Source organism: Zootoca vivipara, chromosome 1 (genome assembly GCF_965207765.1).
Source record: "Zootoca vivipara chromosome 1, rZooViv2.hap1.1, whole genome shotgun sequence".
Classification (NCBI taxonomy): domain Eukaryota; kingdom Metazoa; phylum Chordata; class Lepidosauria; order Squamata; family Lacertidae; genus Zootoca; species Zootoca vivipara.
Genome location: NC_142582.1, coordinates 31855910 through 31882414, shown reverse-complemented (window position 1 = coordinate 31882414; position 26505 = coordinate 31855910). Strand labels below are relative to the sequence as shown.

The window sequence follows — 26505 nt, the reverse complement described above, 5'->3', positions numbered from 1 at the left end:
ACTACAACTCCCATGATCCCTGGCTAACAGGGCCAGTGGTCAGGGATTATGGGTGTTGTAGTTCCAAAACATCTGGAGAGCCAAGGTTGCCTATGCCTGCATAATAAAGTTCATTTCATCATATATCTGCGGAAAGAGACTCTAGTCCATGGAAACATGTTTTAGTCTTTAAGGTGCCCCAAGTCTTGTTTTATCTTAAAGACAACATGTGCAGAGGAAAGCATGTCTGATGTTTTTCTCCTTTGCTCAATGGAGTTGTGACAGTATTTCCCCCCATAAAAGGCTTCTTTTGTACTGTGGGTTTGACTTTGTGCTTACTTCTTTGCACAGGCACAGTTTTGATTTAAGCACTAAACAAAATATGTGTCGCCCCAGAGGATTGAGAGCTGAATTTAAGAGGTGCGCACAGACCTCTTCTTTCATCCTAACAGGCTGGTTCACTGAGTGGACCATGTACAAGCACAGCAAAGGATGAGACTGGGTTGTGTTATGCCTTTCATACATGCATGCACTTTCTCAGCTGGTTACCAGTTTTGTACATCAGGCCAACTGTGCCAGAATGATGGTTAGTGAACAGCAGGGATGACCTTCTAGATGTTGTTGGACTCCTCTGCCCATCAGTCCCAGCTAGCATGCCAATTGTCAGGATGGTAGCCTAGTCAAAAATCTTTGGAGGGCCAAAGGTTAGGTAAAGGTGGGCGATGCCAGTTAGCCCAGAATTTCTTTTCAGCATAATTGTCCACAATAAATAGCAGGGATTTTTTTAAAAAAAATATGCAGTTCCCCACAGAATGTTTTGTATTATTCTAGATCTTCCTGCAGAGTGGGAGTTGGGTCAGATTGTGCTGAAGAGATGTGAACTGTAAAAGGAATCTCTTGGACCCTCCAGAATAAGGAAACCTTTCTGTCAATTTCTTTCCTCTGTCAAAGTGGCAGAGTGACATCTTTGGTGTGAAACCTTGCAGGCTTGCAGCTGCACCAATTTATCTCACATGAAAGTGTGAACCAGTAAATTACCATTCTCTCTCTCTCATTTGCTTTGTATAATGTGTATATCAGATCTGTCGTATGAAAGGATGCTGATACATGATTGCGATGCTGAACTGCTTGATAAAGGTGTGGCATCATATTTTGTGAAGAAAAAGGGAGGGCGCGGGCAGAAAGGTTCCCAAGAACAAAGAAACGAATTACGAAAGCTTCCAAGAAATGAGAATGTTTGACCTTGTGATATCATTTCGTGATCCTGGATTTAAATTAAATGAGTGTGTTGCTAAATCATGCAAATCATATTCTGCTAACTAAGCAGTAAAGCATATGTCATATGCCAGTTATTTGTTTTTTTAAATATAGAAACAGGCCTGCAGACTTTTTTTAGAGAGAGGAATATATTCTAAGGTTTTCATCAAGAAAGAAGACAGCTCTCAGAGTGTAACACAAACTAGAACCTAATTACAACCACATAAAGCACATCTACAATATCACTTACACTTTTTCAGAAACTTTGCTAAAGTCAAAATAATTTTTATCCACTGCATTCTTGCAATCCACTATCCTGGTAACCTGATCAAATAAACATATAATATTACCTTGCCACAATTTATTTTTGACAAATCCATTCTTGCTTCTACTAATCACTGCAATTTTCTAAGTACATCAGGAACTTCAAATAACAACACCACACATGCTCTCTAGGACATAGACCACTCTCTTCATCAGCCCCAAACTTCTTTTCATAAACACTATAGTACAGTTCTGTATGTTCTCTGCAGGCATGACAATCATATTTTCCCAACGTTCACATTTGTAGACTTGAGTGGTGGGGTCCAGCACAGCCTCTGGCTCCTGAGACTGGTTGGCCAAAGGTAAGAAAGAGGCTTTTACGTGCATTCAGCTTTGTGTGTAGCGGGGCATTCCAGACCTTGTTCTGGACAAGTAGAGATAAGCAGATGGGACCAAAGACACCATCACTCTTCTTCATACATTCTGTATACACACAACGAGAAGGTCTGAAAAGGGCTTATAGTGCTACATTTTAATTGGACTCACATTCTCTCACCCACAACCCTTTTGCCTGTCAAGAGCTCTCTCCTATTCCATTTCCCATAGAGCAGGGGTAGCTAACCTTTAGTCCTGAATTACAACTGTTACCATCCCTGGCCATTGTCCATGATGGTTGGTTCCGTAACATCTGCAGGGTCTGCAGGTTAGACAGACTTGCTAGAGATCTTCCAGCTCGCCTCTGCTAAAGATGGCCTCCCTTGGAGCCAGAACGTGTAGATAAATAATAATGTAAGTATGTGGAGAGGGAAATCCATGTTTCTCGCCTACATTCCTGGCAACAGCTGGAGGGGATGTTGAGGATCTCAGCATGATGGTGGATCTCAATGTGATAAGTACTTTATGTTTGAATGGTTGGGTTGTGGATCACTTACCAGGAGAGCCATTTGGGGTGAATGAATGTGCATCATCCCAAGTGCAACTTGAACCATATAACCTGCAAAATGCTTAAAAAATGAAGTAGCTGAAAACAGTGGCAGAGCTAACTGAATATTCATTGTCTCACCTTCCGTTAAAAAGGGGGGTGGACTTTAAAATGTGGCGTGGATACAATGATGCTTTGGCCTTCGTCCAGATGGATGTAGCCTCCCCCAACTCCCGAGATGACATAACACTGCTTTGTAGGAAACAGAAAGTGTTTGTATCTGCACAATACTGAGTGGGATGTATGAGTTCAGCCAACATGGGTCGTGCTCCTCTGGCTTAGACTTTTACTCTCTGGATACCAAGAGTTACATGGAAAGTAGAGGGAGGGAGGCTGATTTTAGTGCATGTAGGAGAGGATTCTTACCCACCCATCTGTGTGGATAGAAGTTCAGGTGCATAGTGTCCCTAGAATATGGCTGTTGAGTGGTCAGTGCTGTGTCAATAGTTAATGTGACTGTTTTGCTTTTGTGGATGTGGGTGAGAGGAGGTCAAAAGACCATTCTCTTCCCCCATGGTACCCATTCTCTACAGCTCACAAGGGGACATAGTTCTGCCTGAAATATACTAGTCTCCTGGGAAACACACATATAGGTTTCTTCTCTTGCAAGCAAAATGAACTCATTACTATAATATCCAACAGAGTGAGCTCACTCTTGGGTTTGCAGACCAAAACTGTCTAGCACTATTTAGTAGCATCAGACACAGCAGACTGGCACTCCAGAAGAGGTGAATCGGTGCAATCCATAGACTGCATCCAATGCAGGAAAGTAAATGTATGTATGGCTTCATGTCAAAACTTGTTTCTATGCTTGCTCCATTGATTTCTCTTGAGTGGTTCAGGCAGAATGCTTCTGTACATTGCCGCTAGGGTAGAGTGCGCAGTAAGGCTTCCTCTATTAAAGTCCAGAGATGATGCTTGCCATGGTCATTTGGATCAAGGCAGCCTTTCACCCTTGTTTTCTCTGCTGGTGTAAGATTCTTCTAGCCGATTTTGTACAATTCTTCCCCTGGCAATGGAGCCCCATATAACACAGCTCATGATGTTCGGTAGGTCACCTCAACCTCTGGAAGATGCTTTCCTGGGAGTAGGAGAGGAAGGGAAAGAACCATTGCATGGATGTGACTCCTTTCATGCAGTGTTTGATACGTTACTGTTCCATAGTGATAGCTCTGTTGTAGAAGAAGAAGAGGAGTTTGGATTTGATATCCCGCTTTATCACTACCCGAAGGAGTCTCAAAGCGGCTAACAATCTCCTTTCCCCTCCTCCCCCACAACAGACACCCTGTGAGGTTGTGACATACGAAACCTTTTATGAACAGATTGAAGAGAAAATCATGAAAATGTGTAGTTGTATAGTCTGTAATGTATAGTCTTCAATCATGTGGTGTCATTTGGGATATATGTCAGTGTGGTGGTCTAAAAGTAATATGAGCCTTTGGTTCAGTGTTGTAATAAATTTAAAGCCTTTTGATGCTTACATTTCAATCACTTTTCTAACGTTTCCATTCTAATTTCCCATATGTAATAATAATTTACCTAAAGCTTTGTAAATATGAGATGTGAATAAATCAAATGAAAGGCACTGTTTGGCAGTTAGTATAAGACACAAACAGGGGGAGTGGAAAGAAGTAGTGTGTTCATTTAACTAGAATTTAATTAGGAAGGTACAGACCAATAGTATGTTATGAGACCTATTGGCAGCTGTTTACAAGGCCTCATGCTAACAAATAGGAGTTATAATACTGCTGACACATAAAAACATTTTCTGTTCTATTGGTCTGCAGACACAGGGTACTGGAGAAATAGAAGTACAGTAGTTGTAGAAAAGAATTAATGTGACCCCAGTTTTATTTGGTGCCCTTTCAAAAGGTACAGTCATGGGGAAAAGAAAGTACACCCTCTTTGAATTTTGTAGTTTTACATATGAGGACATAATAACAACCATCTGTTCCTTATCAGGTCTTAAAATCAGGTAAACACAACCTCAGATGAACAACAGCACATGACGTACTACACCATGTCATGATTTATTTAAGAGAAATAAAGCCAAAATGGAAGAAACCATGTGCGAAAAACTAAGTACACCTTATGATTGTAGAACCACCTTTAGCAGCAATAGCTTGAAGTAATCCTGAAAATAAATGGAAATGAAAGTTTTATAAGAGAAAAGAACGTGGAAAACAGTTCACTTTTGTCCCTTGGGAGGAACGGCTCAAGAGAACTTTTCTTCCTGAAATCAGTCTCAACCACAATTTCATTGTCTCCTGTTCCTGTTGTGTGTGAATCCTGAGGACTGAACCCACATTAAATAATGCTCCTGTGGTGTTCAGCTTAACAAATGCTCTCAGTAGTAATGTTATAAGTGGTATTTGGTTGTTGTTCTAGAGGTGAGAATGAGCTCCCTATTGTTAAAGTGACCTTTAGGTGTTTATAAGAAAGGCTGTGAGTAGCCTCCCAGAAATCTGATCAGATCTACTCAGTTCCCCTCTTATTTCTGTATGGTAAAATCAGGTGCAGTGAAGTGAGAATGGACAGACACAATCTAGTAACCTATTATTATATGATGGCTACATTCCAAAGTCAGACCAAACATTCCTTCTTTAATCCTGGCCACATCCTGCACAACTAAGCAACCGGTAAGCTTTTTATTGTTCTCTATCAGTGTGTAAATGCAACATGTCATCATGGGTGATGAAGAGGTGAGAACATGAAAAGCAGCTGTTGAGACTCCTAATTCTAACTCCCCTAGCAAGGTTTGGCACTCCTAAAGGTTGCTCAGATAGCTTTTTTAATATTGCACTTTTTCTGTTTAAAAGTGACTGCAACAATTCCATAAAGGATATGGTAAACCTGTCATTTTATGTTACCTCAAACAGGACAATCTTTGCAGGATGATTTTCGTATAGAGTTGGGAGACTCAGCACCTGTAGAACATCTGTCTTCCTTGGAGTTTTTCTTTTTTAAAGCAAGAAAATCCAATCTCTTATGGAATTTTGCTCCCTTTAGGTACAAGCCAATAGGCTATTAAATCTACTATTGCTATCGTGATCAGTTAGCATGACAGAAAAGTTGGGATGATAAGACATGAAATAAAGGTAAAGGTAAAGGGACCCCTGACCATTAGGTCCAGTCGTGACCGACTCTGGGGTTGCGCGCTCATCTCGCATTATTGGCCGAGGGAGCCGGCGTATAGCTTCCAGGTCATGTGGCCAGCATGACAAAGCCGCTTCTGGCAAACCAGAGCAGCACATGGAAACGCCGTTTACCTTCCCGCTGTAGCGGTTCCTATTTATCTACTTGCATTTTGACGTGCTTTCGAACTGCTAGGTTGGCAGGAAATATATACATGTAATTTTCATCAGGGAAAAGTAGTTATTAACTGCTTGTAAGGAAACTTTGTCATAATTTTTGCTTGCCTGGTGGAACATTCTTCCCCTGTGTGCTGTTCTGGGAATTCTCCTGCCCTCTGGCAATTTGGTAGGGGCATGAGGTGAGGGAGGGGGAACCCTGTCACGCTGGAACTATAAAATATGAAGAGCTGTTTCACTCATTACAAAATTCCTTCATGCAAGGAACTGCTATGTAGGAATTAAGCTGCTATCCCCATTAAGATGACCAGGCACGTGACAGCAATATGATTCACCAGAACAGAAGCTAACATATTTCTTGGGGAAGCTCGTGTTATTTTTGGATGCATGCAAATGGAATTGTCATGAATTAATCTGGGGAGCTAATGATAATGTATGGATATTTAAAAATAGCCATTACCCAGAAATAATCTGGAAGCAGTTGTAAAGTTCCTCATTTCAAGTCAAAGTGTGAAAAAAAGAATATGGCTATATTTTGCATATGGCATACTTTTTGTATAAGTGTCAACTTCACTATGTGTGTGTTGCTTTTTTAAATATGAATTTACTAGAGTCATAGGAGAAGATTCTCACGTGGCCTGAACTCCAGACATAATTTTGTGTTGGAGTCAACAGAAAGTGACATGAAAAGTATATGTCAGTGATTCTGAATCGTCTTGAACTTCATAGCATTTCTAAGCTGCAGATTTGACTGAGTTCTGAGACGAAACTTTCTTCCTAGCCTTGTACCGCTCCTAAGATCACAGTTCAAGGTGATTTAGCGGGTCGGTTGCCAATAGCAATGTTTTATATAACCCTGGATCTTTGTATAGTCTTGGAATGCAATTTAGATTCTCCTCCACTAGGAAGGATTAAAAGAAGGCCTCTCAGCAAAAAACATACACATAAAAGAACTCCAGGTTTTTTGTTTTTTAAAAAATACACCAAGAGCAAAAGAAAGCGATGGAAAAGAAGGGGGTGGGAAGAGATATGTAAAGGAGGCTTGCATTGCTATTGTTACAGTCTTGCATCTATCGTGTAGGTTAGCAGTTGGAATGGAGAAAAAAGGCATATTTGTTATTTCAAAACAAGGTAGAACAAGAACAGTGGCCTGAAGGGAAAACATTTGCAAGAGAGGGGAAAAAAGCCAAGGAATATTCTTGCACAGGAAAGTGGAAAGCACCAGAGAGAAGAAATGAGTCACTTGCTGGGGTGATACAATGAGCAATTCTGCAAAAAGGCAGGTGAGAGTTAGGAATGCTAATGTTTCCTGCCTAGAATGTAACAAGATCATAGGACAGGGAAGGGCCTGGAAGTTGTGACAAATATGCTGGATTTCTGATGCAGTGCTAACCTGCTAGTTCCATTTTGAAAGGAGAATTTGAAGGGAAGACCAACTATGTTGAGTTTTCTCTGCTTGTGGGAAAACTTGGCTGATAGGTGGACCCTAGAATGAGGTCGGTCTCTGAAGTGATATTCTGCAATTGTAATGTTGAGTGGAGGAGACATTTTCTTGTGAACAGATATGGTCCTCCAGAGGTTTCCGGACTCCCAAATTCCATCAGTCTCAGCCAGCATGGCCAACAGTCAGGGATGATGGGAGTTGTAGTTCCAACAACATTCCCATCCCTGGCACAGAAGCTTGCAAAACAGGATGGTGAAACTTGCAGGGTGATTCCAAGCAATAATTGTAAGTAAATCCACTAAATTCAGTGAAGCCCCCTCCTTAAAAAGATGTGTGTTTCACTTATTCTGTAGACTCTCTATAGAGGTGCAAACCAGGGTTTGTCACCAAGTACAATCACCAGGTTGCTGCAGGTATACTTGGTTTGCAGCACACATACCGTGTTTCCCCTTTTTTAATACGTAGTCAGAAAGTAAGCCATGGGAGGGTTTTTCTAGAAGTAAGATAAGTAAGACGTACCCCGAAAGTAAGCCACCATTGTTTCTGTCACCTCCTCAGCCCCTCCTGTGTGCTCAGGGAGCCAGCGAACCAGCAACAGGCATGGGGGGAAAACGCGCCTCTCAGCTGATTTCTCCACCGCCTGCTGAGCGCACAGGGAGAGGGGGGGAAGCCTCTTCCTGTCCCTCTGGAGCAGGCCTGTCTTTCCTATTGGGGCTACTGGTGCTTTCCTTTTCGACCCTGGGAGGCAGCGAATACATCCAATGGTCAGGGCGCTTTGGGGCGCCCATCTCTCCCCGTCTGCACCTTTTCTCCTCCTTCTGGGCCAGCACGCGCCCTCTTTTGCTCGCTCCCTGCCTCTCCTGTGACAACAGGCAGCGGCGGCGGCGGCGGCAGCCACAGCCGGCTGCAAGGCAGAGAAGCTAAGCCCAGCGGAGCCGAGGTGCTGTTGAGCGGCTGCGGGCTCCCTTTGGCCGGCCTTCCTTGTGTGCGTCTGGCCGCGATGCGCCTCCCTCCTCCTCCTCCGGCGTAGCAACAGCAGCGGGAGGCTCCTCCTCCTCCGGCAACGGCAGCAGCGGCTCCCGCTCGGGTCTGGCCGCGATGCGCCTCCCTCCTCCTCCTCCGGCATAGCAACAGCAGCGGGAGGCTCCTCCTCCTCCGGCAACGGCAGCAGCGGCTCCCGCTCGGGTCTGGCCGCGATGCGCCTCCCTCCTCCTCCTCCGGCGTAGCAACAGCAGCGGGAGGCTCCTCCTCCTCCGGCAACGGCAGCAGCGGCTCCCGCTCGGGTATGCACCCCTCCAGCCAGCAGCCAGCCAGGCGGCTCCCACAAGGGCTGCAGCGGTGGCTGGTGGTGCGGCAGCAGGGAAGGCCGCCTAGCCAAGCGAGTGAGCTGTGTGCCCTCTCCACCCGCCTCCCTTTTTCCACCTCCACCACCTCCTCCGCCAGCCAGCCAGCCTTGTCGCCGCTTTTGGGCGCCTGCCTCCGTCCTCCGCGGCCCCCAGGGGCTAGCAGCAGCAACAGCAGTGGGAGGATGAGGATGACACTGCTGGGTCCCGCTGCCTTGAACCGAGTGGCGCTGCTGCAAGATTGCTTAATAAAAAATAGATTGCTTAATAAAAAAACCAAGACACCCCCCGAAAATAAGCCATAGGCTTATTTTCTTGAGTAAAATAAATATAAGACGGTGTCTTAAAATGTGGGAAACACGGTAGACCCTGTCTATGTTTTACATGTGCAGGTGTAAACACATCTAAACAAAATTAATGCATGTGGTGATCCTGTAACCCAGAGTGGCTATGTCTTTGAGCCTCAGGACCAGAGGCTGCCAAGCCCAAGATTGAACTATTTTTTGAGCCTGAGAATGTACAGTCCAAAGGAGACTGTTGCCTCATCCATTCATTTTGCTGCGGGTTGTGTTGAATGAAGGAGGGCTCTGTGAACTGCAGCCAGGTTATCTTTCACTTGGAGGAGGTGATTACAACACAGTACAGCATGACTAGCAAATGTTACACAATCCCAGCACACTCAAGCATGCGGTGTAATTACAGGAAAGAGGACAAATCACACCATAGAATCTCCAGGGTAGAATATGAATCATTTATGACAATGCAAAAGGAGAGGTGAGGATTTCTTGGTACGATTGCAAGGAATTAGCCTTCAACAGAAGGGTGAAGAAAGTTGCAGTTGTGATGCTAATAAAATGGTGATTTAGGCAGAAATAGCAAGCCTGGATCTGCTCTCAAAAGCAGAGATAATAAAATAACCCTCATTTTTGAAGCAGTTGGTAGAATTTTTCTTATCAGCTGAGCAATCTAAAGCAGGGCTGTAAGTACTTGGTGCCCCACTTCACTCTGAAGAAATATCAGCTGCCCCAGGCGTGTAGGAGTGTTCCCTCCAGGCTGGAAAGAGTCCTTTATGGCGCTGTAGTGGCTGCCATGTCTCCTTTTCCTTTTGATCTTGGGAGAGGCAATAGGCAAGTTTTGTAAAGGGTGTTATGCAAAGCTTCTCTACATCAAGCATGGCCTCAATATTGACTTAGACACCATACAGGTATTTAGGCAGCTAATTGCTTACAGTTATTGTTGAGTCACATGAATTCTTCTGCTTTGGAATTTCAACATTCTGGGAATTCCAGGAATGCCACTCATTACACTGCTGGCTGTATGAAGGCATGACTCTGAAAATCACAGTGAGCCATTACAAATGGGATTAAACATTTTGGGTTCTTTACTCCACTCCACCCTACTCCTTTTGCCACTTAGCATCCTAGAAATTGTGTGTGTGTGTGTGTGTGTGTGTGTGTGTGTGTGTGTGTGTGTATGAATGAGAGAGGTGATATCCTGGTAGCTTAACGCTGAATGAAAGGGACTTTTCCTCAAGAGCACCAGCACAGAAGCTTGCAAAACATGGCAGAAAAGAATAGTAGGTCAGAACCTGGGATCTGTTGTGAAATGATTGAAGTTCTACATTCACAACTTTCCAGTTCGTTTCCATTTTCAACTCCTAAATGAGATATGCCCATGATTTGTTTATTTGCTTTCAATGCATGTAACTAAATTGTATTGCTATGAATAGACAAAACTCTGTGCAGCATTTCGTTTACCCATTTGTATTTTACTAGGTACCTGGAACAATTTGGGAGTTAGCTTCTGCTTGATATAGTAGCTGCAATGTAAACAAGCTTCATGCTAATTTTATTACCGTAAATAGTGGCATAGCAGTGTACACATATTGAGTTCAACATCATTGATTTTCTTGTGCCCTGGTAGATACTTGGTAGTGGCAGCAGAGAGATCCTACCTTTGAAATCTAGGATGTGAGGCTGCCCTGAAGGCATTGACTGTAGCCAAACACCATTTCCCCCCTGATCTGTTTCACAAACCTCCCCCCCCCATCTATTCAAATATTTTGTTAGTGCTGGTTGTCAGCCATCATTTCCAATTCATTGTGTTACCTTTATATGAGAAGGGCCATATCACTATGGGCACAGATTAGAGCCCTAGTATGTAAATTATCTCCTTCAGTTTGCATGCAGTGACATTTTAAAAATCAGAATGTTGCCCTGCTGTTACAACAGAATAGCACTTCATTAGCATTTTAATGACATTTCAAGGCTTATTTTTAAAAGAGAGGTTTTAAACTGTAGGCCTTCATTTATGCCTTTAGGTAAGAGAGGAGGAAAGCTCACTCTGTACAGATTGTGATTTTTATCTACACTTACATCTCAGGACTTTGCAATGAATGCTCTGCTTGGAACAAATATTTTTAAACTATATTATGGAAGCTGTTGGCTGATACCTGACATAGCGTCAGGAATGCCGCTTTTTCTGGCAGGGCTGCTGTGTCTCTTAAAAGCTGTACCACAGGCAGAAATTCAACAGTTGAAGCTTTTGCTCATGTGATGTTGATGTTGAGTTACCCTCCCGTCACTGTAAGGTCCCAGGGCAGGTTACATCTGAAAAATATAATACAATGGGGATAGATAAGTTGGTAGAGCACGGGACTCTTAATCTCAGGGTTGTGGGATTGAGCCCCAAATTGGGAAAGTTTCCTGCATTGCAGGAGGTTGACCCTCACGGTACCTTCCAACTCTACAATTCTTTGATCCTATGATATGATTCTACAAGTATACAGTAGTTAAATCATGGGTAAGCAAACTAAGGCCTGGGGGCCATATCCGGCCCAATTGCCTTCTAAATCCGGCCTGCGGATGGTCCAGGAATCAGTGTGTTTTTACATGAGTAGAATGTGTGCTTTTATTTAAAAAGCATCTCTGGGTTATTTGTGGGTGTAGGAATTTGTTCACCCCCCCAAAAAATATAGGCTGCCCCCCCCCACAAGGTCTGAGGGACAGTGGACCGGCCCCCTGCTGAAAATGTTTGCTGACCCATGATAAATAAAGCAACCCCACCCAAAATGGATGCAGGGAATCTTTGTTATATATGTATATATTTCACAACATTTAAATACTGCTTGGTTGCAATAAAAGCTCAAAGCAGTTTATTTTATATCTGCCTGCAATGCAGCTGGAGGCTTGCCGGGGGGGGGGGAATTGTAATTTCCACTCAGTTAAGTCCTGCAAAGGATCCTGCCCATTCATTGTGAAATGTGCTGTGGATTTATTTTGGTATCCTTTAAATCAGGGGTGGGGGATTTCAGGCCTGGAGGCCAAATGCTGCCCTCAAGGTATCTCTTTCTGACCATTGAACTTTCTGCAGGCCGCCACCCCCATTCTACTTCGCACCTCAGGGTGTTTTTGATTGGCTGGAATGTATCTTATAACTTTGCTAATGCTTCTCACTGGTCTGGATGGAGGATAGAGAGGGATCGGTGTGTGTGTGTGCATGCAGAAACAGTTGTCTGTTAGCTGCAACAGGTTAACACAGCTGCTGTTCTGGAAGTTACCGTATGTACCTAGCGTGTTGGTGGCAATATAAACATAAACAATAAGGAGTAGTATAAGTAGGTAACTGCACTGCCTTAATGTGCATTGAATATAGCATTCTACCTTGCACACTGCTTTATTTATGCTCTTGGGACCATACAGTTGTACAAGTGCTGCAGCAATTAATGTGTGCACATGTGGCAGAGGAGGGGGAGACAATTGCCACAAATCACCAGTGACTCTTCTATCCTGTTCTGGTTCATATGAGCAGGGGCGGAGAAAGTGGGGGGCGGTATGCCCTGGGCACCGCCCTGGAGGGGGTGTAATTCGGGGCTGCGCCCCTGCCCTGCGATCGGCGCCTCCAAAGCCGTTGCTACGTAATGACGCATGCATCGTTACATGGCGGGGTATCACTGCCCCCCGTGCCTCCAAAGCCATGCGCCTCGCTCCAGCTACAAACTCCAGATAAAATGCCCGCTGAGCACGGCGGGTACGTGGCACTGAGAGGCCTTTTTACCTGGAGTTTTGTAGCTGGAGGCGTACGGCTTTGGAGGCGCAGGGGGGCGGCGATACCCCGCCACGTAATGACGCATGCGCAGCACCCTACTGCACATGCGTGTTACGTGGCGGGGTATCGCTGCCCCCCATGCCTCCAAAGCCGCACGCTGAACAGGCTTTTTACCTGGAGTTTGTAGCTGGAGCGAGGCGCATGGCTTTGGAGGCACGGGGGGCAGTGATACCCCGCCATGTAACGATGCATGCGTCATTACGTAGCAACGCCACGCCCACCCGGATGCATGGCAATTTGCCGCCCCGGGTGTCGCGGCGCCTCGCTACGCCCCTGCATGTGAGAAACCTCTGAATCTTGACCAAGTCTGGATTGATTCCCCTTGGGGAGAGAAAAAGTGCCTTGTTTGCTTCAACTTCTCTTCCCTGGCAATTCTTGTTTCAACATCCTTTTTTGTGGAATGCTGTGGATTAACTCTGTTAACTGAGAATTCAAAGGAAAACAATTAATGTTAATTGCAACCACATTGTTATGGTCTGTTCACACCAGACTTTTCTAAACCTTTAGCCTGCTGTGGTCACCCATGTTTGCTTTCTCTTTCTCTGCAGAATGCAATGAACTTGCCTCCTGACAAAGCAAGGCTACTTCGACAGTACGACAATGAGAAGAAGTGGGAGCTGATCTGTGATCAGGTAAGTTTGACAACCAATAAGTTATTTAAGGCTGGTCTTACAAACACTGTCCCTATGCCATGATAGTAGGTGCCTTATACAGGATCAGACTCTTCATTCATCTGGTCTAGTAGTCTCCATTCTGACTGGCAGCAGCTCTCCAGATCTTAAAGTGCCAAGGATTGAATGCAAACAAGACCAATGCTCTCAAATATTGGGGTAGCTGAGAACAGAAAAGGAATGGGTTGTTTCTACTTGGCAGAAGACTTCTTACATAGGGCTGATTCATGCAACCTCTTGAGTGTATGGTAGCTGTGAGAAAAGCCTGTGTATGTGGCTTCTAGTCTCTGATGATCCAGTTGTGTGCACCCACTGCTGTGTTCAATATTCTTTCCCCCCCTTTTTTGCACCTGTTGTAAAAATTTTGCAGAGCTACACGGCCCTAGAATTAAGTGGATCCTTGACCCAGGAAGAGTCCAGGTATCCTGGCAAGCAGACAAAGTTTAAGCGTCTCCTGCCCACCAAATAACAGAGACCAAACCAGGACGTGCGAAGCAAGGCACTTTTATTTTTGCTGTTGCAACAGGGTCCTTCCTCTCACACAGGAGAACAAGGAAGGAACCCCAAACAAAGATGTCTTGCCCTTAAAAAGAGATTTGAAATTGGTTTCAGCCCACCCCCCAGAAGCATCATCCATATGTCACAGAAGGGGTGTAGCCCAAGACCCCCCCTCCCTAGATTCATCATAGGTACATCATGAAAGGGGAGGTCTGGTGGCAGTAATCTGAGCACCCTGGACCCTGCCCCCTGCCCCCAGAACCTAATCAACAAAATTGAGAGATATTTACATTTCCCTGTTTCCCAGCCAAGTTAATCACACCCTTTTGTCTGGCAGTCAGGTATCAGGATGCCAGGGATTATCACTTTAATTCCTGAGACAATGAGAAGGTTCCCCCCACCCCCCTTCTTCCTTGCAGAGGAACACCTGGTCAGAGAGAGTCAAAATGGTGTCAGTCAGGCCTGTTTTCCTGTGCTGCTTCAGACATGTTTCTGTACATTCATGTACATGTTTTATGAACAATTATTATATATATATATATGACCTCAAAATTCTTATAACAATATCCCCCATTTGGGGCTATAATTTTTCTTAAAAATTGTTGCCCCACAAAAGAATAACCAGATGTGTTGTTTTAGTACTTTGGGAGAAGCATTTCTCAAAAATGGTCTACGTATTTCATTTAACAGGATGGTCCACCAATATTGACTGGAAAGTGCAGTTTGTTTGTTTACCCTTTTGTGTGTTCTTCAGGTGTCAAAAGCTAGCTCTCCTCTGGTTGCACACCTCCATTGTGGCACAACAGCAACAATCCCTGGTGAATCCCCTTAGGGCTTTCATATGTGCTTAAACTTTAAACCTTAATAGACAATGTGATAAAAACTTATATAATCACTCCATAAAAAAAAACAATTACACTCTTGTTCCAACTCTGAAAACCAATAATCTTTCCTTGCCAGAAAGCAGAGCTGGGCTGAATTTCAACCCATCACCACATCAGACACATTGCCTTTCACATAGCTCTAAAATGGGGGTTAGAAGGGACCCTGAGGTCATTTAGTCTAACCCTCTAAGATACAGGATTCACAAGATTTGAATGAAAATACCAACTTTATACAGAACCCTTGAGCAGATGAGTTGTTTTTTTCTTAAGAGACTGATATTAGGAGCCCAACAATAACCCTTCTGTCCAACACAATTGAAGTTAAAACTAGACTCAGATAGACAATTCCTGGCTATGGAAGCTCTACCTTTGACAAACAAATCACCTTTATTGGAATAGCTGTTCAATTTTCCTTTAGTCAATATTCATCTAGTCACTTGGAGAAAGACTCCCCTTTGGAGCCTCTCTCAATAACAAACATTTGCACACCTCATTCTCATATTTATAATGTTTAAGATTGATCGGTTCAACATTGTTTCTATACTAGAAATTTAAACAAGTTGGCAGTTTTAACTATGCACACTTAAGAAGGCAGTCTATGGATGTTGTAGCCAATTTAAACACACCCCATAACATTCTAAACCTTGAGTACATCTCTTATCCACTTATAGCTGGAGTTTATGAACATTTTCAAGTTTAAAATATTTTCAAAGCATTGAGCAAGCATTTTTAAACTTACAGCTCGTTATTTTCCTTCATCCTGCCCCCTCTTTTTACTTTTGGAGAGGAAACAATGGCCTTCTACAGCCTCTTTAAAACAAACCTTTACACACTACCTCCACTCTTTTAAATATTTGCCATGTTTTTGGGTTGATCAAGCCCTTACATAAGATTATTTAAGCAAGCTTGCCTTAATTTTTATATTATTTTAAACTATGCATGCTTTAAAAAAGGCAGTCTGTGGGTGTCATGGCCAAATTTTAAACACAAACCCCTAATTTCCTAAACCTGGATTATATCTCTCATTTACTTTAAAGGAAACAACTATCTATAGCAGACACAAGGAACAGACGCACATACACGTAACAGACAACACAGACAACATGTAACATGCAAACATATATAATTTTATACCATAACATACTTTGCAGGATTCCTCACAAAACTTTTCCCATTCAGAGTTCACCAGGGTTAATTTTAAAGCGGAGATTCACTGTATGTTAAAGGAACCTCCTGGTAGCCATTTCCCCTCATCTGGGTGGTCCATAGTAAATCGGACCCTATGTTTTTTTCTTACAAAGTTTTTGCAATTGGTTCCCTTCAAGCTTGTCCGCCCCGGGGATTTCATGCCAATTTAAGAGAACGAATTGGAGTGGACTTTCATCCTCAAAGTCCTTACCGGAGCAAAGCCTCAGTTGTGCTTTGCCTCGGTTGGGAGTCTGGGAAAGGAATTCCTTAGAGTGGGTTGCACCCATTTTACTTCTGTCTTTTTATACTGCAGTTCTGGGTCCCCGACCCTGTTCCTGGACACTCTTAACTTCCCGAGTCTATGACTCACCCCCACGTCCTAGTGGTGTTCCTGCCTGCCGTTCGCGTGCACTAACTACTAGGCGGCCTGGTGCAGCTAAAACCCTATTGGAACCCTCCCACTGGTCATCAATTGCCTGAGGGTTCCACAGCAACTTCCTGCCTCTTACAATCTAATAGAAAGACTACCTGCCCTGGACGCTTGCCCACGCAATGCCGGGTGGTTAGCCTTGGAAGGAAGGTTTTTTGAAAAGAACGGGTGACCTTGCGATCTAGAACAACCCCGTCACTTCCCGGTGGGGATCGGGGGTGTCTAGGGGCGGCTTCACCCGAAGATTAAGAGCAGAGGAATAGGAAACAGAGCTGGGATAGCCAGATTCCCAGATTGGTAGAAAAGCGACAGTTTGCTCAGACTTCTGCTCAGTTTGGCAGAAGGGAGCTGGGACAGTCTTTCTAAGCTCTGCGTTTAACGTAAAGACTGTTGCCCGGGACCTCAGTTCTACTCTGTAACTGTGCCTGGCAGCCTTGCTGCAACTAAGGTCCAAAGAGGAGAGTAGAAAAGGATAGTCCAAGTGGAGAAATAGATTTTTAGTTGCTGTGGTTCTTAGCTCACCCAAGGTGTCCCCTTTTAATACTCACGACCGATCCTTTCAGTCGAATCCCGTTGTCTCCAGCTTCCAACTGGTTCCTAAAAAAAAACAGCCTTGTCCCTTTAAACGTTGCTTCGTCCTGGGGGTCCCGCTTGGACTCTCAATTACTACCAAGTGCCTCGGGTCCTGAGGTTGGTTTACCCCCCTGCAAAAGAGGCAAGGGCGCGCTGGGCTCCCCTTCCTCAGTGAACCCGGAGCTCAAGGCAAAACTGGGTCCCCGAAGTGGTCGCCAAACTGTTGTAAAAATTTTGCAGAGCTACACGACCCTAGAATTAAGTGGATCCTTGACCCAGGAAGAGTCCAGGTATCCTGGCAAGCAGACAAAGTTTAAGCGTCTCCTGCCCACCAAATAACAGAGACCAAACCAGGACGTGCGAAGCAAGGCACTTTTATTTTTGCTGTTGCAACAGGGTCCTTCCTCTCACACAGGAGAACAAGGAAGGAACCCCAAACAAAGATGTCTTGCCCTTAAAAAGAGATTTGAAATTGGTTTCAGCCCACCCCCCAGAAGCATCATCCATATGTCACAGAAGGGGTGTAGCCCAAGACCCCCCCTCCCTAGATTCATCATAGGTACATCATGAAAGGGGAGGTCTGGTGGCAGTAATCTGAGCACCCTGGACCCTGCCCCCTGCCCCCAGAACCTAATCAACAAAATTGAGAGATATTTACATTTCCCTGTTTCCCAGCCAAGTTAATCACACCCTTTTGTCTGGCAGTCAGGTATCAGGATGCCAGGGATTATCACTTTAATTCCTGAGACAATGAGAAGGTTCCCCCCACCCCCCTTCTTCCTTGCAGAGGAACACCTGGTCAGAGAGAGTCAAAATGGTGTCAGTCAGGCCTGTTTTCCTGTGCTGCTTCAGACATGTTTCTGTACATTCATGTACATGTTTTATGAACAATTATTATATATATATATATGACCTCAAAATTCTTATAACACACCTCAATCCAAACACCTCTTTTTGAGCAAGCACAGACTTTCCTGGTCATTACCACATACCCATTGGCTATGTGATTTGATTTAAAGAGAGCCTGACCCATGGGGAAAGGAAAGCAGCCACCCCACCTTGAGGTTGAGAAGTGGAAGCTGCAGAGTGTGGATGATGCTCTACACCTGGAATGTGTGATTTGCCAGTGATGACCCCAATAAAAGTGCCATGACTGTGAAAACGCCAAGGGGAAAGATGCAGATCTTTGAGCTCTAAACCCACGTGAACTGCATTAGCTCAGACTACAAGGCAGGCCAGTTGTAAACCCTCATTGAAAGGATCCCCCCTATCTGTGTTGTAGAGCATATGTGTTTTATTTCCCCTTTGCAACACTTTTCTTATTGTTGATTGATATGGTACAGGATATGGACAGTGTAGCTTTCTAAGCTTTGGCGTAAAATGCAATAGATTAAATGGTTTGCTTGACCTTTGTAGAAACAAGATGGGTTCTGTCTATTTCTTGGTAGACACAATTCCAGGTCGCAGCACCCTGAACCGCGGGGTACCTGGAGGCAAGTCCTGCTGGAGTGAATACTCCCACATCAGATGCTAGTGTGCAGGCCAACAAGTCCAAAGTCCACTCAGGCCAGATTTCCACCTCTGCAGCCAATCCAGGGGTCAGGGCACCTGGAGGTCAGTCCCACAAAAAATAGTCTCCCTGGAACATCCAAGCCATGGTCCAACCAACGTGGCAATTTAACCAGACCCAGCACCTCAGCTCTGTTTCCCTTTTGTACTTTGCCATCTGAGCGTGACGAGGCAGGTGAACCTCACCTGTTCCAGTTCACTCCGGCTGAGGAATCACACACACCCTCCCAGGGCTAGCGAGCCCTACCTGACTAGCTAGGGAGCTGGGCTGTGGGCCTTTGCCTGCCTCAGCTTCCCATATCACCCCTACGCTTCAGAGCCCACTGTGTTCATGGAGCCAGAGGCACCTCTGGCTCTGGTGATGGGTCTTGCTGTTTTGGTTCCTGTGCACTGACCCCATCCCCTCACCATGCTCCGTCACCCAGTGAGTACTTCCTTCCCCATCCCCTGCTTGCTTTGGTGTGCCCCAGTCCTGGCTACACCCCTCACCAGGATCCTCTCTGTCACCCTGCCAGTTCATGACAAAGCAGGACTATCGCAGTTGGTCTCCTCACAAAGAGAAACTGAGGGATCAGTAGTCTGTTGTCCCCATTTCATTTCCGGAGACTAGGCCACCACCATTGTTAAGGAAAGGGGAAAAGCCTGGCCCTGTATCATACTGTTTGGATTGCTTAACTTGGGCTAACTTCCTCAGGATGTAGAGAAGTGAAACATTTGCCTCTCCTCTTCTTTAGTACCTTTTAGTCTTTCCTGAAAATGATGGAATTGCTGCCAACCATTCTGAGAATAAGTAGAATATGAAACCATGGTCTTTGGGGATGCACGGTTTCCTGCCACTGCACAATTATTACATCTGCAGCGGGCCACACAGAAATACAGCATCATTTATTTATGCCCAGCTGGGGAAGCATTAGGGTTTTTTGAATCTGAAGCAGTCACTTAAAAAAAAGAAGGGGAAATATTTTACAGTAAAGGGTTATTGGCAATCTTGGAAAGGCTCTGTTAAACAGAAGACCTGCAAACAGAAGACTAGACTCAGCAAAATTGTTTGCACTTAAGCACTTCTGAAGCTCATCCAATGGGTCTGCCCATAGTTTCATAGAGTCACCCCAAATTAATAACTAAACCCAAAAGCAACTTCATGGGATATGCCTTGTATATCCCCCAGTACAGTTGTCATTTCGTCTTGGAGCTACAGGACTAGCAGTTTGTGTTGGTTGGATATTCCATGCAGAACATTTAAAAGCATTGTACAGTTTACAATTACAATTTACTGAGACACTGTGGCAAATTGCTTAATCTGCTGTAAGTAACTCATTTCCTCGGGGCTGTTTGCTTACAGCGTGCACAGTTAAGAGCGAAAAGCCTCTATGAATTGTGAGCTTTGTCCTCGGTTGTATACTGTACACTGTCAGCCAGCAGGATTCAAGAAGAATGAAATAGCTATATGGTTGGGGCCCAGGCACTGTCATTCACACCTCAGAGTCAATTGTACTCATTTGCAGCGCACAGCCTTGCCATTTCAGACAGAGATCAGTAGTCTTGGAGTCTGCAGATACATTGATAGCAGGGTTCAGGAAGGCAGGTGAGAATTTCAATCAGAGGAAAGGGGTGGGGAAATATGAGAGATTCTCTTGAGTATTGTCATTTCCTTGTCTGAAGCACCTTGGTTCATCAGAGCCCTGCTGTTAAATGGCACTTGCTCTCATCTCCCTGTTCCAATGAAACGGGGAGAGTTCCAGAGCAGATATGATGATTCCTCCTATGCATCCCCTTTGCCATTCCTTTCCACCTCCACCAGAACTGTAAACATCAAGAGCTTCTGTGCTGCAGCAGCCCCATCTGCGGCTGACCTACTGACTCCTCGAGGTTCATTGCCAGTGGGTGTAAATTAGAGCAGCCATGAGGCAGACATTTCATAAAGAGATTCGGGCGAAGCATATGGTGCATGCAATATTTATATCTCTAACCATGCAATTACAGCACGTGGTTAAAGCAGATTCGGCATGTCAAACAGCAGAGACATAATACTGACAAGATCCTATTTGGCGGCAACAGACGGTTTATTCTTTTGATAAGTATTTGGTTGTTGCTAGGCCCCTGTCCAGGAAAGGAAGGGGCACACTTCCTCCATAAGCTGCCTTATGTATTTGAATCACTAGCCTAAGAAGCTGAGAACCCTATAAGAGAGATTTTGGACATTTGAAGCAGGTGTGTGTGTGTGTGTGTTTGTGTGTGCTTGCATGTGTAAGAAAGAGAGAGAGAGAGACCTGCTTTCGTTTTCTCACGTAGCAAAATATTATTTAGTTTAGTTAAGAAAAATTGTGAATAAGGGAAGACATCTGCTTTGTGACTGTGAGAACAGGATGTTGGGCTAAGTGGACTTTTGGCCTGGTTCAGCAGGCTTCTCCTTATGCTTTTGTTTATTTATTTTTAAAAATCATCCCTGAGAATTCTCACTTTAACTTGGGGTGGGGAAAGAGGTCTCATTTCAAAATCATCCCGAAGGCAAATAAAAATTACCCCAACTTTTATAGTTCTCAAAGCATCTGATATTTTGGATAGTTCTGGGATTACATGTTAAAATGTTGCCCCCCCATCTGTTCAGCTGAATAAGTAAACAAATTAAGATCAAAGCAGACACCTGCATACTTCACAAATGCTTTCCCCATGAAACCTGGATAGGAGGTGGGCTCCTTATTGTGACTTCAGTAGATAGACTAGGCTAGGGTGTAGGCATTTTTTCCATAATGGGGAGAATTGTGTTGTTGTTTTCCTAGAGAAAGCTTTTTCTGCAGTTTGGAATGGTAGGAATTTGGAAGGTGGGGGAATCAGATTATGTTTCAAGGCAACACATGCACTAGGTAGGGCAATGGGAAAGAGCAACACGAAAAGAAATAAAGGTTGTATTTGCCTGTTATTGACTGCAAATTCATTTGCCATCTTCAAATAGGACCTCAATGACTAGGGCAAGTGTGAGCTAGATAAGTGATGAAGGAGAGTTTTCTTTCATTGGTTCAGGAGAAATGTGATCATTGCATCCCTTGTGCTTGACTGGTACAATCTGTTGGTTTTTAAGGTTTGTGGGGAGGAGATTACTGGTAGGTGTTTGGAACCTTTACAAAGTTCTTTTATGCCCCCTGATGGGTGGTTGGGGCATAACAATGCAGTTTCAAAACAGAGATGTGGGGGGAGAAAATGCTTTTTTAAATAAAGAGCTTTTGTCCAGCAAGCTCTTTGAGCAGGAATTCAAATAGGGGGCTTCCGTTCAAATATGGATTTCCATTCAATTACCAGTCCTCTGCCCATTGCACCAGAGTGGTTGAAACTCTCAGGTATATTCAGAGTAAGAGTGTTTTGAAATGCAAGTTTTGGAGCCTACCAAAGGAAGGAAAGCTACAGGATTCATAGCAGAGAGCTGATGTCACCAAAATTTTGGACTGGATGTAGGGACACTTAAGTAGACTTTGAATCCGGTCTACCTAGTCCAAGTCTTTGTCCAATAAATGACACAAGTGTTCCTGGAAACCGTGATTCCAAATTTTTAATGTTCTTTATTAATTTTTTTGTGCACTGCTTAGTTTTGTCTGGTATATAGCAGGGATGGCCAACTCCCAAGAGACTGTGATCTACTCATAGAGTTAAAAACTGACAGTGATCTACCCCCTTTTGGGGGGTAAGTTGTTAAGCTTTTTTTAGGGAGGAAGAAGGTCTGTTTTTAGGGGTTCAGGTCAAAGTTGTTGAGCTTTTTTTAGGGGAGCCACAAATTTGTTGAGCTTTTTAGGGGCAAGCCAGTGATCTACCAGTGATCTATTACAGACGTCCAGTGATCTACCGGTAGATCACAATCTTCCTGTTGGACATGCCTGGTATATAGTTTTACTCTGCTTTTATATAGGTTTTTTTTTAAAAAAAGTCTGATGTGAAGGCTGTTCTTCTTTGAATATGTATTGATGCCCCTCCAATTATATTGCATGTAAAAAAAAAAGACTTAGACATTATTTTATCTATTAGAAGCAGAATACAAATTTTATAAATGAAAGATGGAATAAATTTACCTCGCTTCCCCCATTACAATTTTAGACCTACACCCTAAGGGCTTTGTGGACATGTCTAGGCAAATGTTCTCTTATGTTACAGGTAGGTAGCCGTGTTGGTCTGACGTACAAAATAAAACAAAATAAAAGTGTATCTGAATTGTATCTGAAGAAGTGTGCATGCACACGAAAGCTCATACCTATGACAAACTTAGTTGGTCTCTAAGGTGCTGCTGGAAGCAAGTTCTCTTTTGTGTAAGGCTAAAGCCCCAAACTTTAGTTCTTTAGTTCATTATGCCTAAATTGGCCTTTCACCAATTAGACGAAATAAAAATAAAACAAAATATTCCACTGCTTGTCCTCTTTGGAGTTATTAACCTTTCTGCAGCAGTGGGTAGGATATCCTGGAATCAGCTGTTCCATGTTCTCATTTATGACTCGGTTTATGAGTGGCTTTTCCACCTTCTTTAGAAAAGATTTGTTAGCGACAAGGGAATGTTGCATTAAAAGGTGGGTTATTTTTAGAAACTAAGGGCATAGTTCTTGGCATAAAACACATAAATGAATCTTGGAGCACCAAGAGAGTGGAATTTGAAATTTCATTTGTCCGATTCACATTCGTTTTTTGGGGGGTGACGGACACAAAACGCCTTAATGGTTATAATTCTGTTCTGCAGACATTTGGAACCTCCCTTTGAGCTACTACTTTTCTTCTCTTGTAGTAGAATATGAATTTTGATATGAAATTTGGAAAAGGGCAACCAAAATGATAAAAGGGGATGGTGCAATTCCCCATGAGGAAAAAGTTCCAGCACTTGATACCTTCTTTTATCTGCCCCAAATCTTCCAACATCCATTGGATGTCCACAAATTCTAGTTGTTATGAGAAACGGAGAAAAACTTTCCTCTGCCCACTTTTTCCATTCCATGCATAATTATATGAACGTCTACCTTGCCCCCTTACTGCAGTGCAGTATCACACAGTTAAACTATGGAGCTCGCTTCCACAGGAGGCAGTGGTGGTCACCAATGGTGGATGGCTTTTAAAAAAGGAGTAGGCAAATTCATAGGGAATAAGGCTATCAGTGGCTACTAAACACAATGGCCGTGTTCCACCTCCACTGTCAGAGGCAATGTGCGCCTGAATACCTGTTGCTGGTAATCACAGGTGTGGAAAGTGGTGTGGCTCTCAGGTCCTGCTTAAAAGATCTTCCCACAGGCATCTGCTCGGCCAGTTTGAGAACAGGATTCTAGACTAAATGGGCCATTGGCCTGATCCAGCAGTCTCTTGTTACATTCTTATGAAATTATAACTCACCCACACCTGTAGATCAAATAGCACCTAAAAACTAGGATTGCAAAGCAGACTGTAGTTATGAAATCCTGGTTTGTAAATAGTGCTTAAACCAGATTTTCCCAGTTTAGACAACACAAGAAACTGTGTTTGAACAAACAGGGAAGTCTTCTGTCAAGCCAGGCACACAAGGGGATGAGGGGATGTTTTTTTCCTGCTCCTTGCTCTTGTTCTAGCAAACCATGGTTAGACAAAGTATGCAATCTTATGTCTGAACAAGACTGTTTTGAGAGTTGTAGAGTTCCCTCCTCTGGAAATTTTCTAGACTCAATTTTATTTTATTTTATTTTAAATGGGCTGTAATTACACAGCCGTTTTTGAAAATTGATCAGGGTATGTACCACCTGATGAAATTACTTTTATTTGGCTGTTTTATTTTGTGATTTTTGAGAAGTACACTCAGAATCTTTGCAGTAAGGCTAAATTTAAATAAATATGTAAGCAGATGTCAGAAAAATTGTGATTTCAGATATTGCGGGAGTGAATTTTTTTATATTATTAATATTATAAATGTAAACCCTTGCAAGCTAGGTTGTGTCTTGTGTTGCACTGGGGATATGTTTCTGCTTTTGCTTCAGAGCATCTTAAGTTCCATCACTTTTTGCTGAGCAGCACATTTGTATGCAACTGTATTGGGATTCCCCCTTCAGCAGTTCCAGAAGCATGTGGTGCTAGCCTTGTTTGGTACAGAAGACTCAAACAGCAAGTGAATTCCTGTCAGAGGATTTTTTTTTTTAGTTTTTATTTTAAATCAGACTGTCATGCTGCATATGACAGACCACATCCACAAAATCTCTGCTCTCTCTTTTTTCTTCTTGTTCTTCCTCTACAAAAGAAGCCTTTACTCTCCAGTTAAAATTATTCAGCCATTCTTTATAGATGTAAGCACTGGGCTGTATAAAAATTGATTCCATAATTTTTGCTGCGTTTCTCCTTCTGTTTATCTACATATCTGTCTGTAGTATATCATCGTATTTATTTCTATATTAAAAATACATTAGATGCCATCAGTTCCTTTATCGGTTCATAGCAACTGCTAAAAATAATAGCAGCAGAGGAGGAAAAAGCCAGATTAAAACAGTGTAGAACTCAGTATCTAAAAGGCCGTGCAAATTTTAAGAAGGCCCTTTCCTTGTGCTGTGAAGACATCAGACTCTGCGCTGGGTGAGCCTTCCTGAGGAGAGCATTTAAGAGTCAAGGCACCACTGTCAAGAAGGCCCTCTCATGGGTCATTGCCTGCCTCACTTCTGAATGTGGGGAGACTTTAAACACAGTAGTCTGACCTGTGCAGATCTTGCTTTGTAAGTGGGTTCCAACTTCCCTAAGAAAGCTTCATCACAACATGTTCTTTAAGCCCTGCTGTGGTTCACGTTAACTATGGGAAACGAGCCAAAGATTGAGGTTTGCTTTCTTCTCTGAACCAGGATTGGGTAGAGCCATATGCAGCCCTTCAGCATGGTGTAGGTGAAGCAGTGAATTGACCCTTCTGCTGCTCCAGTATACTGTTGAGCATCCTGCAGCATTACACCTTCCCCTTCTCAGTAACCGGAAGTGCCATGTGGTGTGGAGACCAACCCGTATTGCCTTTCTGGCTGCTATTGTGTATACCTTTGAGTTTTGTGTAGCAGGAACGGTAGACTGTGCTACGTGCTACGTAGGTGGATGCCACACCCAATACCCTGCCCATTTTTGCCCCGCCCACATCTGTCATGATGCCACTGGAATGTGTTCCCATGTGGACCTCCCACCCAATGGCCCTAGAGCATAGTTAACACTGACCATTGTTTGTAACCACAATTAACTGCAAACGGAAGCATAAACTTCCAGTCCCCTCCTCATGGCTGCGTTGGAGAAGAAGGGAGCCAGTGAACTCAAGTTCACTTCTGTTAGCACTAAAACTATGGTTTTGGCCGGTTGCCTCCATGAAGAATGGGAATGATGCCTGTGTAATATTTATCTACCACAACAGAACTGTGTGTTCCAAGGCCCTAGACAATGGCAGGTGTTCCACATCAATGTAGTTTTAGGCTAGAGGCAGGTCACTCCCTAGAGAAAGCCCTTAGCCAATGGGTAAGGTGAAAGCACATTTTAGGAAATGCTTTCTGTTCTTATGTTATGCAGATGACCAAGCACTGCTTTACACACACATATATATATATATATATATATATATATATATATATATATATATAAAGTTAATTTGCTTTGGGAAATGAAAAGGATGTATGGAATGTTTTGAAGATAAATTGTAAGGATATACTCCCTGAGTTTTCCTTTTAAAAATGCACTTTCACCCTCTTATTACTGGTTGCAAATTGCAGTTTGGACAGGCTCATAGCATAACATTTCTGATCATTAATAGAAAGCATTCCACTGCTGCCAAAAGAATACAGGATTTCTTGACAATTAGACTAAACACAGCAACATTGTGGATCTATTGAGGAACTCCCAAGAAGATACAGATTCTTGAAACTAAGGAGGGGACGATCTTTTGTTCACAACTGGTTTCACTATTCCAATTTTTAGTATGCAGAAAAAATGGACTATTTTTATTGTTTGCTATCATGTCTTTGAAGTCTGCTTGTAAACCATTTTGTGGCTGGACTTCATCTCA

The 26505-nt window shown here is 43.6% G+C and overlaps 1 protein-coding gene across 6 annotated transcripts in view; it reads left to right on the top strand.

Moving 5' to 3' along the window:
- Positions 1-26505, top strand: part of FMNL2 (formin like 2) — a 194624-nt gene that overhangs the window by 95679 nt on the left and 72440 nt on the right. For all 6 annotated transcript variants that reach the window (XM_035131655.3, XM_035131679.3, XM_035131671.3 and 3 more), the window contains exon 2: positions 13236-13319. In XM_035131655.3, the coding sequence (XP_034987546.1) occupies positions 13236-13319 (84 nt within the window). The remainder of the gene's footprint in view (positions 1-13235; positions 13320-26505) is intronic.